At 40.0% G+C, this 16672-nt stretch overlaps 1 protein-coding gene across 1 annotated transcript in view; it reads left to right on the plus strand.

Annotated features, from left to right (window-relative positions):
* The window catches only part of LOC139367575 (chemokine-like protein TAFA-5), a 53967-nt gene extending 40024 nt beyond the window's left edge, over positions 1 to 13943 (plus strand). The window contains exons 4-5 of the mRNA XM_071105829.1: positions 10882 to 10928; positions 13884 to 13943. Of these exons, the coding sequence (XP_070961930.1) occupies positions 10882 to 10905 (24 nt within the window). The 3' untranslated portion in view covers positions 10906 to 10928; positions 13884 to 13943. The remainder of the gene's footprint in view (positions 1 to 10881; positions 10929 to 13883) is intronic.
* The last annotated feature ends 2729 nt before the right edge of the window (positions 13944 to 16672 follow it).

The raw sequence follows: 16672 nt of genomic DNA on the forward strand, positions 1-16672 counted from the left end.
AGTGGTGGCTACATGTGGAAATGGTTAGACTCCACCAGACCAGAGAATGTGAAGACCAGCTTGACCAACAGCGTGAAGGTGAAGACTAGACATTCACAGTCTACAACCTTGACCAAAGACACGAGGGAGATCCCATAAAATGACCATTGGAACGTCTGAAGGATCCAGTCTAATGGACAACCATAGACTTAAACAAACAGAGACTTTCTGTTTGACTTTCCCATGTAGACGGACCGGGCGATTTCAACAGAGAGATGACAAAGATATACAGTGGTTGCTCAACTAAAAGTTTTGCGATAAGGCTACGGGACTTAGAGGTAATTTGTGGTTTAGTAAGGTACCCTGCATCACCACTTCATTGCTCCAGACCATCGCAAGGGGGAGTTAGAGCACTGATTATGCTTTTGGGTCCCAAGGCGCTGGTCTAAGACACTGCATCGCAGTGCAAACTGTGTTGCTACAGATGGTGGTTCAATACCTGTGACTGGGAGACCCATGAGGTGATGGTAGGCTTTTGATTTCTCTTCTTCTAAAACCAGAAATAAATATTTCCAAATAACAAACTTGCTTTATTTACAAATTAGTAACAATGTCTCACCCCATGTTCAAGAAGGGTCTTTTTTCTTGCTCACTTTCCATTATTTGAAAACGAAATCATATCCAAAATATCGTTATTAAAAAAAGCTATTATTATTATTATTCATTTAGAATGATATAAAAGCCCCTTAGATATTGTCACAGATATAATATTAACCATGTTTTCCTAGGCATAGCAGGCTGTGAATTCTGCAAACAACGTTTCTAGCAGGACAATATATATTGAACATATTGGTCATGGCTCATACAGTGCCTTGCAAAAGTATTTTGTTGCATTACAACCTGTCATTGAAATGGATTTATATTTGGATTTGATGTAATAGACATACACAACATTTCACAACAAGTGAAATTAAAAAAATTACTCTAAAATGGAAAAGTGGTGCTTGCGTATATATTCACCCCCTTTGCTATGAAGCCCCTAAATACGTTCTAGTACCTTCAGAAGTCACATAATTAGTTATATTGCACACAGGTGGACTTTATTTAAGTGTCTCATGATCTCAGTGTATATATACACCTGCACCACCAAGCAAGCGGCACCATGAAGACCAAGGAGCTCGCCAAACAGGGCAAGGATAAAGTTGTGGAGAAGTACAGATCAGGGTTGGGTTATAAAAAAATATCCAAAACTTTTAACATCCATGGAGCACCATTAAATCCATTATTAAAAAATGGAAAGAATATTGCACCACAACAAATCTGCCAACACAGACCAGGAAAGGAGGGCATTAATCAGAGAGGCAACAGAGAGACCAAAGATAACACTGAAGGAGCTGCAAAGCTCTACAGCAGTGATCGGAGTATCTGTCCATAGGACAACTTTAAGCCGTACACTCCACAGAGCTGGACGTTTGGTGTTCGGCAAAAAGCATGTGGTAGACTCCCCAAATGTATGGAAGAAGGTACTCTGGTCAGATGAGACTAAATTTGAGCTGTTTGGCCATCAAGGAAAATGCTATGTCTGGCGCAAACCCAACACCTCTCATCACCCCTAGAACAGCATCCCCACAGTGAAGCATGGTGATGGCAGCATCATGATGTGGGGATGTTTTTCATCGGCAGGGACTGGGAAACTGGTCAGAATTGAATGAATAATGGATGGCGCTAAATACAGGGAAATTCTTGAGGGAAATTCTGTTTCAGTCTTCCAGAGATTTCAGACTGGGACGAAGCTTCACCTTCCAGCAGGACAATGACCCTAAGCATACTGCTAAAGCATCACTTGAGTGGTTTAAGGGGAAACATTTAATTGTCTTGAAATGGCCTAGTCAAAGCCCAGACCTCAGTCCAATTGAGAATCTGTGGTATGACTTAAATATTTCTTGAAGGAGCTGGAGCAGGTTTACCTTGAAGAATGGGCAAAAATCACAGTGGCTAGATGTGCCAAACTCATAGCGCAAAAGGTGGCTCTACAAAGTATTGACTTTGTGGAGGGGTGAATAGTTATGCACGCTCAAGTTTTATTTATTTATTGTCATATTTCTTGTTTGTTTGTGGTAGGCATGTTGTGTAAATCAAATGATACAAACACCACAAAAATCTATTTTAATTCCAGGTTGTAAGGCAACAAAATAGGAAAAATGCCAAAGGGGGTGAATACTCTCGCACTGTATTTGTTGCATTGTTGTATCGTCAATTTATCTAGTGTAACAGTATAAATTTAGACCGTCCCCTCGCCCATACCCGGGTGTGAACCAGGGACCTTCTGCACACATCAACAACTGACACCCACGAAGCATCGTTACCCATCGCTCCACAAAAGCCGCGGCCCTTGCAGAGCAAGGGGAACTACTACTTCAAGGTCTCAGAGCAAGTGACGTCACCGATTGAAACGCTATTTAGCGCACACTGCTAACTAAGCTAGCCGTTTCACATCCGTTACACTCACCCCCCTTTTGACCTTCCTCCTTTTTCCGCAGCAACCAGTCACGGCTCACGGCACCAATGTAACAGTATAAATTTAGACCGTCCCCTCGCCCATACCTGGGCGCGAACCAGGGACCTTCTGCACACATCAACAACTGACACCCACAAAGCATCGTTACCCATCGCTCCACAAAACCGCGGCCCTTGCAGAGCAAGGGGAACTACTACTTCAAGGTCTCAGAGCAAGTGACGTCACCGATTGAAACGCTATTTAGCGCACACTGCTAACTAAGCTAGCCGTTTCACATCCGTTACACTAGCTAAAATGTCTTGATGTCCTTGACCAGTTCATCTTTGCTTGTAGGCTTGGCAGAGTTATGGATTAATGTTTTCAGTTGATGCCAAAAAAGTTTGATTGGGTTTAAATCAGGAGACCTACATGTAGAGAATTGAAAACGTTTTTTTTAAATATAATTTAGGCCTACCGTAGGTGTTGGAGATCTCTTATTTATTTTTATTTTACCTTTATTATACCACATAAAGTTCCACTTACTCTGCTGGCGTCTTGACCCAGTTCATGCCCTCTTTTGCAATGCAAACCCGGGCGGCAGTATGTTTTGTGTCAGTGTCTGCATTTGGAGAAGAAAAAAATCCATTTAGCCTAATATATGTTTTGTTCTTTAGAAATATTGTTTTGGCCTTTATTCAGATTAAAATCACTCACTTTCATTTTTTTAAAACAAAATAAACTTAAATATTGTTTTATATATATATATATATATATATTTAAAATCAAGTTCATGGCACTGTCATATAGCCCAGGCAGCTGCATAAAGTTGAGTGACTCATTCATTGCTTTGGATGTAAATAAATTAGAACCAACATTCTTTCTGATAGTCTTTACTAAAGAAATGCTTTGGTTATCCTGACCTGGACACCATGTACAGTATTATTAAACCCATTATGACAATTAGCAGGACAATATACCTTTACCAACAACTCTCTGTATTTTAATACTTAGTTCATTGCAATTGAACAGCATAAAAAAAACATTGTGGATGGGGCCTCCCAAGTGACGCAGTGGTCTAAGACACTGCATCGCAGCGCAAGCTGCATTACTACAGATGCTGGTTTGATACCTGTGCTGGCCGCCACCAGGAGACCCATGAGGTGGCTTTTGGTTTCTCCAGAAATAAATAATTCTAAATAACAAACTGGTTTTATTTACAAATTAGTGAGAATATCTCACTGCATGTTCAAGAATGGTCTTTTTCTTGCTCACTCTAGTTTAAATGAAAACGAAATCATCTCCAATATATTGTTACTTTTAAAACAAAGCGATCATTATTATTATTAATTCATTTCTAATTATATAAAATTAGAACATTTTCCACATTTTCAGATATTCTCACAGATCCTAACGAAAAATTCCCCTTAGATATTAATTTAGAAACCTCCAATCCTCTAAATGTAATTATTGGTGCAGAGTCCCGTCATTGATCAGCATTAAAAACATTGTGTATTGGGCGTAGAGCCCCGTCATTGATCAGCATTAAAAACATTGTGGATGGGGCGGAGAGTCCCGTCATTGATCAGCATTAAAAACGTTGTGGATGGGGCGGAGAGTCCCGTCATTGAAAAAAATATCTTTAGATAAAGCATAAGCATATCGAGCAATATCCTACAACTATTTTAGCACCGTTTCGCGGTACTCTGAGACAAACTCTGCTCTGAGACAAACTCAAGACTGTTCTTGATAAATCAATGAGATTTTTATTTTCACTGAATCACTGTTTTGGTATTGGTTACACTACAATTAGAGTGTGGAAAATGTATACCCCTGTTACTATGGAAGTAGTCTTTCAAACTGTTGACAATCTGTGACGGCCTTGGCAGCTAAATACTCAACTGCTCTGTAATGAACACTTTATCAACTTTGTTTTGCTTCAAGTTGACATTTTCATGAGTACAAATAGAACCCCAAACATCTCTGTGTCTACTCTCTGGGAAACTTTGAAAGCTTATATCAGAGGTGAAATTATTTCCTATTTCCTCGAACAAACTGAAAAGGGATAGGCTACCTATGTTAACACACTGCATTGCCCAATTAGATTCCATTTATTCCATTTCACCATCTCCGGATATTTATAAGGAGCATTTAACTTGGCAAGCAGAATTTGACACATTATTAACAGACCAGGTTACTGAACTGCTTGTCAAGTCTAGGAGCACTTACTATGAACAAGGAGATAAAGCCAGTAAATTATTAGCTCACAAGTTAACTTCATCATCATTTCAGATTCCTAAAATCCGTACATCGTCTGGGATAGCATTAGACCCTAGGGTGATCAATGATGAGTTCAAGAGTTTTTACCAGTCTTTATATACTTCTAGAAGTAAAGCTACATTGGAATTGGATGATTTCTTCCACTCACTTGCTGTGCCTTCTGTCAGCCGGGATTTCGTAAAGAAAATTAGAGTAGCCGATCACTGTTGAAGAATTGTCTAATGCGGTCAAATCCCTTCAATCCGGTAGAAGCTCAGGGCCTGACGGCTACTCGTCAGAGTTTTATAAGACGTTTCTCTCCAAAATAGCCCCTATTCTAATTAAAATGTACAATGAAGCATTTGTAAATGGTGCTCTCCCACAGACTCTCAGTCAGGCAACCATTTGTCTTATTCTTAAAAAAAACAAGACCCTCTTGACTGTGTATCATACCGTCTAATTAGCCTGCTAAATGTTGACTATAAAATTCTACCCAAACTCCTGGCAACGCATCTGGAAAAAGTCTTCCCATGAATCATCTCTCTGAATCAAACAGGATTTATTAAAAATAGACACTCATTATTTAATAATATATATAATCCTTCTGTCGCCAATACATCTGAAGCCATTATATCCCTGGATGCGGAGAAAGCGTTTGATCGGGTGGAATGGACATTTTTTACACTCCAAATAAATTAGGCTTTGGCTCCAAATTCATTACTTGGATAAGACTTCTGTACTCATCCCCTCAAGCCTCTGTCAGGACTAATAACACTCAAACAGACTGCTTCCTTTGCAACGATCGAAACGCCAGGGTTGCCCTTTAAGTCCCTAACTGTTTGCCCTCGCAATAGAACCCCTTTGCATTAGCACTTCGCTCCAACCCCCTCATCAAAGGTGTAGTCAGATACGGACACAAACTGTCTTTATACGCAGATTATTTATTATTATATACATCCAACCTTTCTATTTCTGTTCCTGCTGCCCTTGACACTTTCACATCCTTCGGTCACTTATCAGGGTATAAACTGAATCTCAGTAAAAGCGAATTGATGCAGCTTAATATGGCCGCAAAAAATTCCACTTTACATAACTTGCCATTTAAAATTGACAGGTGTAACCCGTCAGAATGCTCTCGATGGTGCATCTCTCTTTTGTTACATCTCGTGGGTTTCATAATCAAATCTTTACAACAATTCAATAATGATGACCCTCATGATGCGCTGCGGCACAACCCCAACACACAACAATAGCAATTCTAGCAATAGGCCTAGAAGGTGCTATAGTATGTTTCACGGCTGATCTCATCCAACAAATAATGTACAGAGAAATGGGACCAGCAGGCTGTTAGATAGCGACTGTTGTTCATCTTCCTTAGCCATTAGATTGAATGACAATGTGTGTTGCCTGGATAAGTACACAAAATCCCGTTCTGGTCTGATTGCATGCACTTTGGCATGTTGTGTATTTGGGGCTCTGCCGAGGCAGAATAGTAGCAATTCTAGGTGTTGTTAGTGGTTCTGAGCTTGATGAGTCTTTAGATGGTTAACCCCACCCAGCAAAGGCCACCCCAGGATGCTAGCACATTACCGTGCAGTCCTCTTGCGATACAATTTGTATTTTTTTGTCATTGTGTTCGCAGTGTCTACAATGGCTGGGAACTCTGACGGTGAGAATTGGTGTCTTTGTCTGAACTACCGCAAGTGTTAATATAGTGTTGCCTCAACTCCGGTTCAGTGTACAGTATGCAACCAAGCTGCTGGGGTTACTTGAGTAAATTGTTTGTAACAGTGGATTTTATATACAGTGCCTTGCGAAAGTATTCGGCCCCCTTGAACTTTGCGACCTTTTGCCACATTTCAGGCTTCAGACATAAAGATACAAAACTGTATTTTTTTGTGAAGAATCAACAACAAGTGGGACACAATCATGAAGTGGAACGACATTTATTGGATATTTCAAACTTTTTTAACAAATCAAAAACTGAAAAATTGGGCGTGCAAAATTATTCAGCCCCCTTAAGTTAATACTTTGTAGCGCCACCTTTTGCTGTGATTACAGCTGTAAGTCGCTTGGGGTATGTCTCTATCAGTTTTGCACATCGAGAGACTGAAATTTTTTCCCATTCCTCCTTGCAAAACAGCTCGAGCTCAGTGAGGTTGGATGGAGAGCATTTGTGAACAGCAGTTTTCAGTTCTTTCCACAGATTCTCGATTGGATTCAGGTCTGGACTTTGACTTGGCCATTCTAACACCTGGATATGTTTATTTTTGAACCATTCCATTGTAGATTTTGCTTTATGTTTTGGATCATTGTCTTAATGGAAGACAAATCTCCGTCCCAGTCTCAGGTCTTTTGTAGACTCCATCAGGTTTTCTTCCAGAATGGTCCTGTATTTGGCTCCATCCATCTTCCCATCAATTTTAACCATCTTCCCTGTCCCTGCTGAAGAAAAGCAGGCCCAAACTATGATGCTGCCACCACCATGTTTGACAGTGGGGATGGTGTGTTCAGGGTGATGAGCTGTGTTGCTTTTACGCCAAACATAACGTTTTGCATTGTTGCCAAAAAGTTCAATTTTGGTTTCATCTGACCAGAGCACCTTCTTCCACATGTTTGGTGTGTCTCCAAGGTGGCTTGTGGCAAACTTTAAACAACACTTTTTATGGATATCTTTAAGAAATGGCTTTCTTCTTGCCACTCTTCCATAAAGGCCAGATTTGTGCAATATACGACTGATTGTTGTCCTATGGACAGAGTCTCCCACCTCAGCTGTAGATCTCTGCAGTTCATCCAGAGTGATCATGGGCCTCATGGCTGCATCTCTGATCAGTCTTCTCCTTGTATGAGCTGAAAGTTTAGAGGGACGGCCAGGTCTTGGTAGATTTGCAGTGGTCTGATACTCCTTCCATTTCAATATTATCGCTTGCACAGTGCTCCTTGGGATGTTTAAAGCTTGGGAAATCTTTTTGTATCCAAATCCAGCTTTAAACTTCTTCACAACAGTATCTCGGACCTGCCTGGTGTGTTCCTTGTTCTTCATGATGCTCTCTGCGCTTTTAACGGACCTCTGAGACTATCACAGTGCAGGTTCATTTATACGGAGACTTGATTACACACAGGTGGATTGTTTTTATCATCATTAGTCATTTAGGTCAACATTGGATCATTCAGAGATCCTCACTGAACTTCTGGAGAGAGTTTGCTGCACTGAAAGTAAAGGGGCCGAATAATTTTGCACGCCCAATTTTTCAGTTTTTGATTTGTTAAAAAAGTTTGAAATATCCAATAAATGTCGTTCCACTTCATGATTGTGTCCCACTTGTTGTTGATTCTTCACAAAAAAATACAGTTTTTTATCTTTATGTTTGAAGCCTGAAATGTGGCAAAAGGTCGCAAAGTTCAAGGGGGCCGAATACTTTCGCAAGGCACTGTATGTAGCAATGTTTGTAGAACTCTTGTTTTAGTGGGGACTTTTCATTGTACATTGTCAAGTGGGTGGTCATGATGTGTGTTAGTGGTCAGAGGACCACTGGTTCAAGCCCAGTAAAGGGACCGGGACAGTGGAGGAAGCGAGGCTGTTAGCAGCACAGTGAAGCCAGTTACATAGAGACACATTCTTTTTTAGGGTTCGATCAGCACTCCTACTTTAAGAAGCTTGACACATACAGTCTCTGGAGCTCGTGGTCAGGGTTTATGCCTTTCAGTTAAACAAAGAATAGCTAGTTAGTGAAACACTCGATACCTTTGTTGTATCCCTATTTCTCCATCCCTCTCCCATTCTTTTTTTTCTATCTTTCTCTTTGTAGCCTAAGGAGAGGACATAGTCTGCGATGTCCTTAGGTTTCTTGTCCTGTGAACACTAGGCATTGCTCAGCTGTTTGTATGTCTCTCCCACACCTCCTCCTCTCCTGGACCCAACTCACCTTGTTAGTGTCAGCATTTAACAGTGCCACTGCCTCCTCAGCACATTGGCCTGAGTTAGTATCCCCACAATTGATATCTAAGAGAAGTAGCGAGAGAAGGGCACTTAAAATGTTGGAGAAGTACTAGCTCAGCCTTTGGGGGGGAGAAATCCCTTTTTCTTTGAGAGCGAATGTAGGAAAAGTGCCAAAGTTGGGTATATCCCCAAAGCCAACACTTCCTTTGGCCGCCGTTCCTTCCAGTTCTCTGCTGCCAATGACTGGAATGAATTGCAAGAATAACTGAAGCTGGAGTCTTATATCTCCATCTCTATCTTTATGTGTCAGCTTTCAGAGCAGTTTACCTATCACTGTACCTGTACACAGCCAATCTGTAAATAGCACACCCAACTACCTCATCCCCATATTTTTATTTATCCTCTTGCTCTTTTGCACCCCAGTATTTCTACTTGCATATCATCATCTGTACATCTTATCACTCCAGTGTTAATGCTAAATTGTAATTATTTCACCCCTCTATGGCCTATTTATTGCCTTACCTCCCTACTCTTCTACATTTGCACACACTGAACATAGATGTTTCTATTGTGTTTTTGACTGTACGTTTGTTTATGTGTAACTCTGTGTTGTTGTTTTTGTCACACTGCTTTGCTTTATCTTGGCCAGGTCGCAGTTGTAAATGAGAACTTGTTCTCAACTGGCCTACCTGGTTTAATAAAGGTGAAATAAAAAATAAATATCAATACCTTGCCTTCTACTCAGTTCTTGGAGTTTATAATAGATAGCAAGGTCTTGGAACTCTTCTCACACACCACCAGTAGGGAAAGTTCTAGACATTCAGCCTTCAACTGAAGAAAAAAATGAAATCATGAAAACTTGGGCGTGCTCGGAAGATTCTATTGTGGTCATTTAAGATTTCTTATTTTCATATAAAAATGCAGCAGAAGTACTTAGCATTTAGATCGGTGTGGTGTAACAGCACCGCTCCGAGGAGTGTTTCTCTGATAGCGCTTGGTAGTGCACTCGGACAGACAGAACAGACACAGCAGGCAGACAGACAAACAGACAGACCAGGCACCGACAGGACAGACGGACAGACACAACACACAAACGAAAGGACCAGACACAGAAAGACAGGCGGGCGGGGAGACCCAACATACAGAGACACGACTGAACTACCGACTGACCAACAGATGAGTGGGAAGTGGAATACCAAACTGTGCCCGTTGTTGCTGCAGGATCCCCCCGTACAGCAGTGAAGAGGCTCCTGGGAATGCCAATGTGTTTACCACTCCCCACTGTACCATGGCCTTGATTGGCTGCACAGACTATTAGCTTCCTGATTATGAACAGCTTAGACATTAGCTTCATGGAAGTAAGTTATTCATTCCCCACAGCTAGAAAGCACTGGCAGTTGTGTCCGTCCTTCTGGGCAAAAGGCAAACAGTTGTTTTTGATGCCTTACCAGTTTAAATGCCCTGAGAAGTTCTTTGAAAATGTGAGGGAAACAACAGAAAGTGTTCTGGGAAATGAATGAGAAACAGAAAATATTAGTGATTATTCACAGAGAATAGATAATGAAGTGGAAATAAAGTATTCCTTTGCTACAACATGCAGCGAGCATATAGTTCAATTTTCACTGGACACACAGTATATTGTAATTGTTCTATTGTGACCCTGGAAGGTAATGCCTCAGGAACCATGGCTGAGTCGCCCATATGGACCCACCTTACCTGCTAGTATTTCCTGGTATTGTATAGTTCAAAGGACAGAAAAAATGCAACATTTGACAAGTAAGCCTAACTTTACGTTTTGGGCTCCCGAGTGGCACAGCGGTCTAAGGCACTGCATCTAGAAGCGTCACGACAGACCCTGGTTTGATCCCGGGCTGTATCACAACCAGCTGTGATCGGGAGTCCCATAGGGCGACACACAATTGGCCCAGAATCGTCCTGGTTAGGGGAGGGTTTGGCCGGGGTAGACGTCACTATAACATAAGAATTTGTTCTTAACTGACTTGCCTGGTTAAATATAATAATACGTTTCCATCATCTAGCCCTTAATAAATATAATTGAATGTATTTCCATCTGTGCTTCAAAAGGGACATCTGTTATATGCTCCTTGACATTTTGCTGGACTAAAGCGTGATCGTATACTTTGATAGAAGAGAGCTGTGGTCTGTCCTGAAGTTTCTGCCTTTCAATATTGTCTTATCTTCTTTCTAGCCTTTGCCTAAGGAACCATCATAAGGAGTTTAGAACACAGTGGGTAGGTGAGTCTGGCTCAATCCATTCTCTCAAAGTGTATGTTTATTTTTTGCACTGCCAGCTGTCAATCACATTTTTATATACAGTGGCAAGAAAAAGTATGTGAACCCTTTGGAATTACCTGTACTTCTACATAAATTGGTCATATAATTTGATCTGATCTTCATCTAAGTCACAACAATAGACAAACACAGTGTGCTTAAACAAATAGCACACAAACAGAAATATGTCTTCATGTCTTTATTGAACATACCGTGTAAACATTCACAATGCAGGGTGGGAAAAGTATGTGAACACTTGGATTTACTAACTGGTTGACCCTCCTTTGGCAGCAATAACCTCAACCAAACATGTTCTGTAGTTGCAGATCAGACCTGTATAACGGTTAGGAGGAATTTTGGACCATTCCTCTTTACAAAACTGTTTCAGTTCAACAATATTCTTAGGATGTCTGGTGTGAACTGCTCTCGAGTTAGCCTTACATTAATTAAGATAGCCGCCTGCAAAATGTCTTGATAAACTTGGGAATTCATTTTTCCGTCTATGATAGCAAGCTGTCCAGGCCCTGAGGCAGCAAAGCAGCTTCAAACCATGATGCTCCCTCCCTCCACCATACTTTACAGTTGGGATGAGGTTTTGATGGTGGTGTGCTGTGCCTGTTTTTCTCCACACATAGTGTTGTGTGTTCCTATTAATCAACTCAACTGTAGTTTCATCCGTCCTCAGAATATTTTGCCAGAAGCGCTGTGGAACATCCAGATGCTCTTTTGCGAACTTCAGATGTGCAGCAATGATTTTTTTGGACAGCAGTGGCTTCTTCCGTGGTGTCCTCCCATGAACACCATTCTTGTTTAGTGTTTAACCTATTACAGACTCATCAACAGAGAGGTTAGCATGTTCCAATAGATTTCTGTAAGTCTTTAGCTGACACTCTAGGAGTCTTCTTAACCTCATTGAGCATGCTGCACTGTACTCTTGCGGTCATCTTTGCAGGACGGCCACTCCTAGGGAGAGTAGCAACAGTGCGGAACTTTCTCCATTTATAGACCATTTGTCTTTCCATGGACTGATGAACATCAAGGCTTTTAGAGATACTTTTGTAACCCTTTCCAGCTGTATGCAAGTCAACAATTCTTAATCTTATATCTTCTGAGATTTATTTGTTCAAGGCGTGGTTCATGTCAGGCAATGCTTCTTGTGAGTGTTTTTTAAAGGGCGGGGCACCTCTAACCAACTTCTCCAATCTCGTCTCAATGTTTGTACTCCAGGTTTGCTGACTCCTGACTGTGTTTGTCTGTTGTGACTTGTGATGAAGAACAGATCTAATTTTACGACCAATTTATGTAGAAATCCAAGTAATTCCAAAGTGTTCACATACTTTTTCTTGACACTGTATTTCTTAATTCCATTATTTTACTTTTAGATGAGTGTGTAATGTGAACCGTTAGATACAACTGCACTCTTGGAGCTCGGAACACACGTTTTTAGCTATACCCTCAATAACATCTGCGAAATATGTGTAAGTATGTGACCAATAACATTTGGTTTGATTTGAGATGAGCAGAAGTGCAGATCTGAGACCATCTTACCATCTACCAATTCTAACATTAATCGTTGGATTTTAAAGGTTAAACTGGCCTCTGCGCTTATATATTGTAAGTGAAACATACACCCATTCAAAGCAAAAATGTTATCTTTTTCACAGAAAATACATAATTGGTGGTTGCATTTTCCTCTGTGAAAACGGCTTTGATGAAAAAAGTGCATACTGCTAGAAAATTACTTAATGCAGAGGGTTACAAATTAATAAAGCCCAAAGAGGCTGCTTCAAAGGACCAGGCTACTTCAAATGGCTGTGTTGTTTAAGAAGACTAAGGAAATATACTGTGGTGTTGAGAGAGTGCGCTATGAATAACCAAATTAAGTCAAACCCGCACTGCAGAAAACCGTAAACTCCTTTCTTTATTTCACCCGGTAAACATTGGCTACTGCAGTTATCCAATTGCTTATTTAGTGAATTTCTGAAGCAATAGGAATATTATTTATCCATAGTGCAGGGCTGTGTGAATCCCAGCCTAGAAAAACTATGACTGTAAAATTGGGTGATATTGCAGAATCTCAATGCCTCCAAGTCTCACAGCCAATGTTGTAAGATTGATTTTCCTTCTTCCACAGAGATAACAAAATGTATTGCATACATACACAAATTACCAGAGATGGGGAGAAAAAGGAAATTGGGTGCGTCGTAAATATTTATTTTCCGGGTAGCCTCAAATTCATGAATTTCTTTGCAGATTTCCAGACTCATATTTAAATGTATGAAAGCTTCATATGAGCCGTCTAGGGTGTCTAATTTGACGATTGTCATGGTGAATAATTTATATATGTGGAAATTCTCCATTGTAATGTATGGCAATTTTTGATATGGTTCTATTATTATTGAACTCAATGAAATGTTAATAAAAAGTAGCTTTAGAATAGTACATAGAATAGTGCATGAAGTATACTATTAAAATAGTATGTTTTATTTAACCTTTATTTATACAGGTTATTCTCATTGAGATAAAATCTCTTACATAGTCCTTAAACTGATAAAATCTCTTGAAAGCCTACATAGTCCTTAAACTGTCATTATACACCACTTGTTGGAATATTAGGAGTGTTTGTATAGTCAAATCAACATGCATTAGTCACATGCGCCGAATGCAGTGAAATGCTTACTTACGAGCCCCTAAACAACAATGCAGTTTCAAAAAATACAGACAAGAATAAGAGGTTAAAGTAACAAGTCTGCTGACTTGGGAAGTTGATTTCATTTTTCCCTTTTATAAAGTTTATAGTTCGCTCAAGATGAAGTCATCCTGTATAAATGACAATGAACAACCACGAGTGATGAAATACATTGTTTTCTCGACTCTACTGTTTATCCCCCTTTCTCCCTCTCTCTAACCCCCTACCAGGTTTTTTTGTGCCAATCATGGCAGAAGGGGAACAGAGGGCAATCACCAGGCAAACACATTTTGTGTCGATTCGCCAATTTTTTTCTCAAACCACTACACACCCCCACTCCAAAAATCAGAGGAGCCCTACTATGTGACAGTGCACAGATGTCCGTACTAGCCAATGAAAGCAACACACCACAGCATCATCACCGGGACCCACATGCCACGTCACGGACTGAAATACAAAACCTACTGTATATAGCCTGGGTTGTTTCAGCACGGCAAGCAGGATATCATTGGGAGTCTATGCATGTGTGAGGAACCAATCATTTTTCTACCTATCCCTATGGAAAAAAATCTGAAGGTGTGTGTGTGTGTGTGTGTGCGTGCGTGCACCTCGTGATATCCAATGGGAACAAGTTGACATAGCCTTGTTCTTAAGTGTGACACATCCAGTATTGTACTTCTGTTGAGAACTTTGTCACTTTTACCTGAAGCTCACTTTCTTGCAAACTTGTATAATCGTGTTTTAGGGGATGATCATGGATTTAAAGCATCATTATAACAGAATCATATCTTTTCAATACATAAATATAAATAGAAAGATCTATGTCACATAAGTTAAAAACAGTAAGTATGTCCGTCAATGTGTAGTATCAATTCATTATTTCAAAGTTATGGTTTGAATTGCCTATGTTTTAATATGAAGCACATTGCAAGTGGCATACCTCCATACGACATCAAAGTGCTGTTGTTTATATTGGATATAATGTGTACATTCACTGTGTATACTGTTCCGTGAACATTATCAACTTGAATTTATGTTACAAGAATATAAGAGAGCATCACAGAAAGAGTGAGATCATAAGGATATTGTAAACATATCACCCGAAATTTAGTTATTTTCCTTCGAAACACATGAGGATAAAAAGGCAGCCTCTCATCCCTGGGGCTAATGTGTGTGTGTGTGTGTGTGTGTGTGTGTGTGTGTGTGTGTGTATTTGTGAATGTAGTCATGTGTGCTTGATGCTTGATTCACAGTGACAACGTTTACATGTGCACAGTATTCCAGATAGTAGCTCATATCCCAGTTTAGGTCTTATTCAGGATAAGATGTTTACATGCACCTTTGATATCCCGCTCACGAGTATCCCTTTATCCACGAATAAACAAAATATTCAGAATTTGCCCGTGGACGGTGGAATGTTTTTTTTGACAGGGGCTGCGGGATTTTTTGTTGTTGCCTCACTCAGATAAAAATAAATAATAATCTGACATTAAGTAGGCTATTTGTTTGTTTCTCCAAAATGTGATACATGCTTCTCTTTTGTCATTACTTGATACTCAATAATAATGTCATAAATCCATAGAATGATCATCAACAATCTAGTTGACATCTGTAAAGTATTATCTTTCATTTCTGCTTCTCACACGGAAGCACACAGACGTTTGGGGACCGGGGAGATTTTGCAACATTTCCAAATTACATCAGTTGATGGCCGGTTTTAAAGGACCCCCCACACCTCTGAAGAATGACGAAGGCTACTTGTACATATTCACAAATTGGGTGTGGGAATTTCCATGTGGAGTTGATAAACATCAACACATAGCTAGCATGCGAACCTGCTAACCTTATCTAACTAACTAGCTAGCAAATGTTATATGTTGTTGCTGTTGATTCTGTTTTTACCTACAACATATTCAAAAGATTAGCCTCTGTGGCTGGTTATGGATTTGTCATAAGCATTGATTTATTAAGGTAAAACATCCCCACAGATGGAAACCACTTTGGCTTTGCCATCTATTTGTTATCTATTGTTATCGCCAAAGTTTTGTCATCTTACAAAACTTGTGGAGGCGAGTCCGACATATAAATAGTTAGAAAGAATAAGATGAAGCTCCAGTAATATGGGTAACTATTGAAAGAAAGCTGATATGCATTTTTCTACATTGTAATGGACACGGGGGAACCTTTGGTAGGTAACGTTAACTGGTAGGCCTCGGCTGCGGTAGAGCCAAGCCAGGTCAGCCCTTGCTCATGGTTCTCACAGGGGAAGTGAAATTATAGGCTACATTGACTTTAGTCTTAATCATGCACGCCGCAAATAACATGTAACTATAAAATTCATATTATTTTAATTATCTGGATAGGCACTTGTGGTTTCTAGCTAACGTTACACCAATCAAAGCATTCAAGAAGAAGAAGTTTGCACCTCCTATTCTCATTTTCTCCATGGCTCAGGCGGCCAAGTGGACACAAGGCGGTTGGGCTCATTTTAGTAATGAAGATGAATAACTTTGCAGCTGTTTCTAATTCATTAACAAAACCATGCTGGTGGTTGGTAACATTCAAATAAAACCCAGCCCTGAAACGAAACGTGGGCTGAAAATAATTGGTATGTCATATCATATCAACAGTATCCAAGGACAAGACACCGCATTCACACAGATTTGCACAAAGTGGGCAGTTCGGATTTGTCACTTCAAGCACAAATATATAATTCTTTGTCTAAAACAAATGATTGTGCAACATCATGGGTTAGCTCTAGCCATCATCTTTCAGGTTGAAAAAGTGGATTTCTACTGATGGGAAAAGCTATAAAAACGATCTAGTATGTTTCAGAAGTATTCAGTCTTGGATACAGTAATCAGTCTTGGATACTCAGTCTTGGATACTCAGTCTTGGATACAGTATTCAGTCTTGGATACTCAGTCTTGGATACAGTATTCAGTCTTGGATACACAGTCTTGAATACAATATTCAATCTTGGATACTCAGTCTTGAATACAATATTCAGTCTTGGATA

The sequence above is a fragment of the Oncorhynchus clarkii genome, chromosome 16 (genome assembly GCF_045791955.1).
Source record: "Oncorhynchus clarkii lewisi isolate Uvic-CL-2024 chromosome 16, UVic_Ocla_1.0, whole genome shotgun sequence".
In the NCBI taxonomy this organism is placed as follows: Eukaryota; Metazoa; Chordata; class Actinopteri; order Salmoniformes; family Salmonidae; genus Oncorhynchus; species Oncorhynchus clarkii.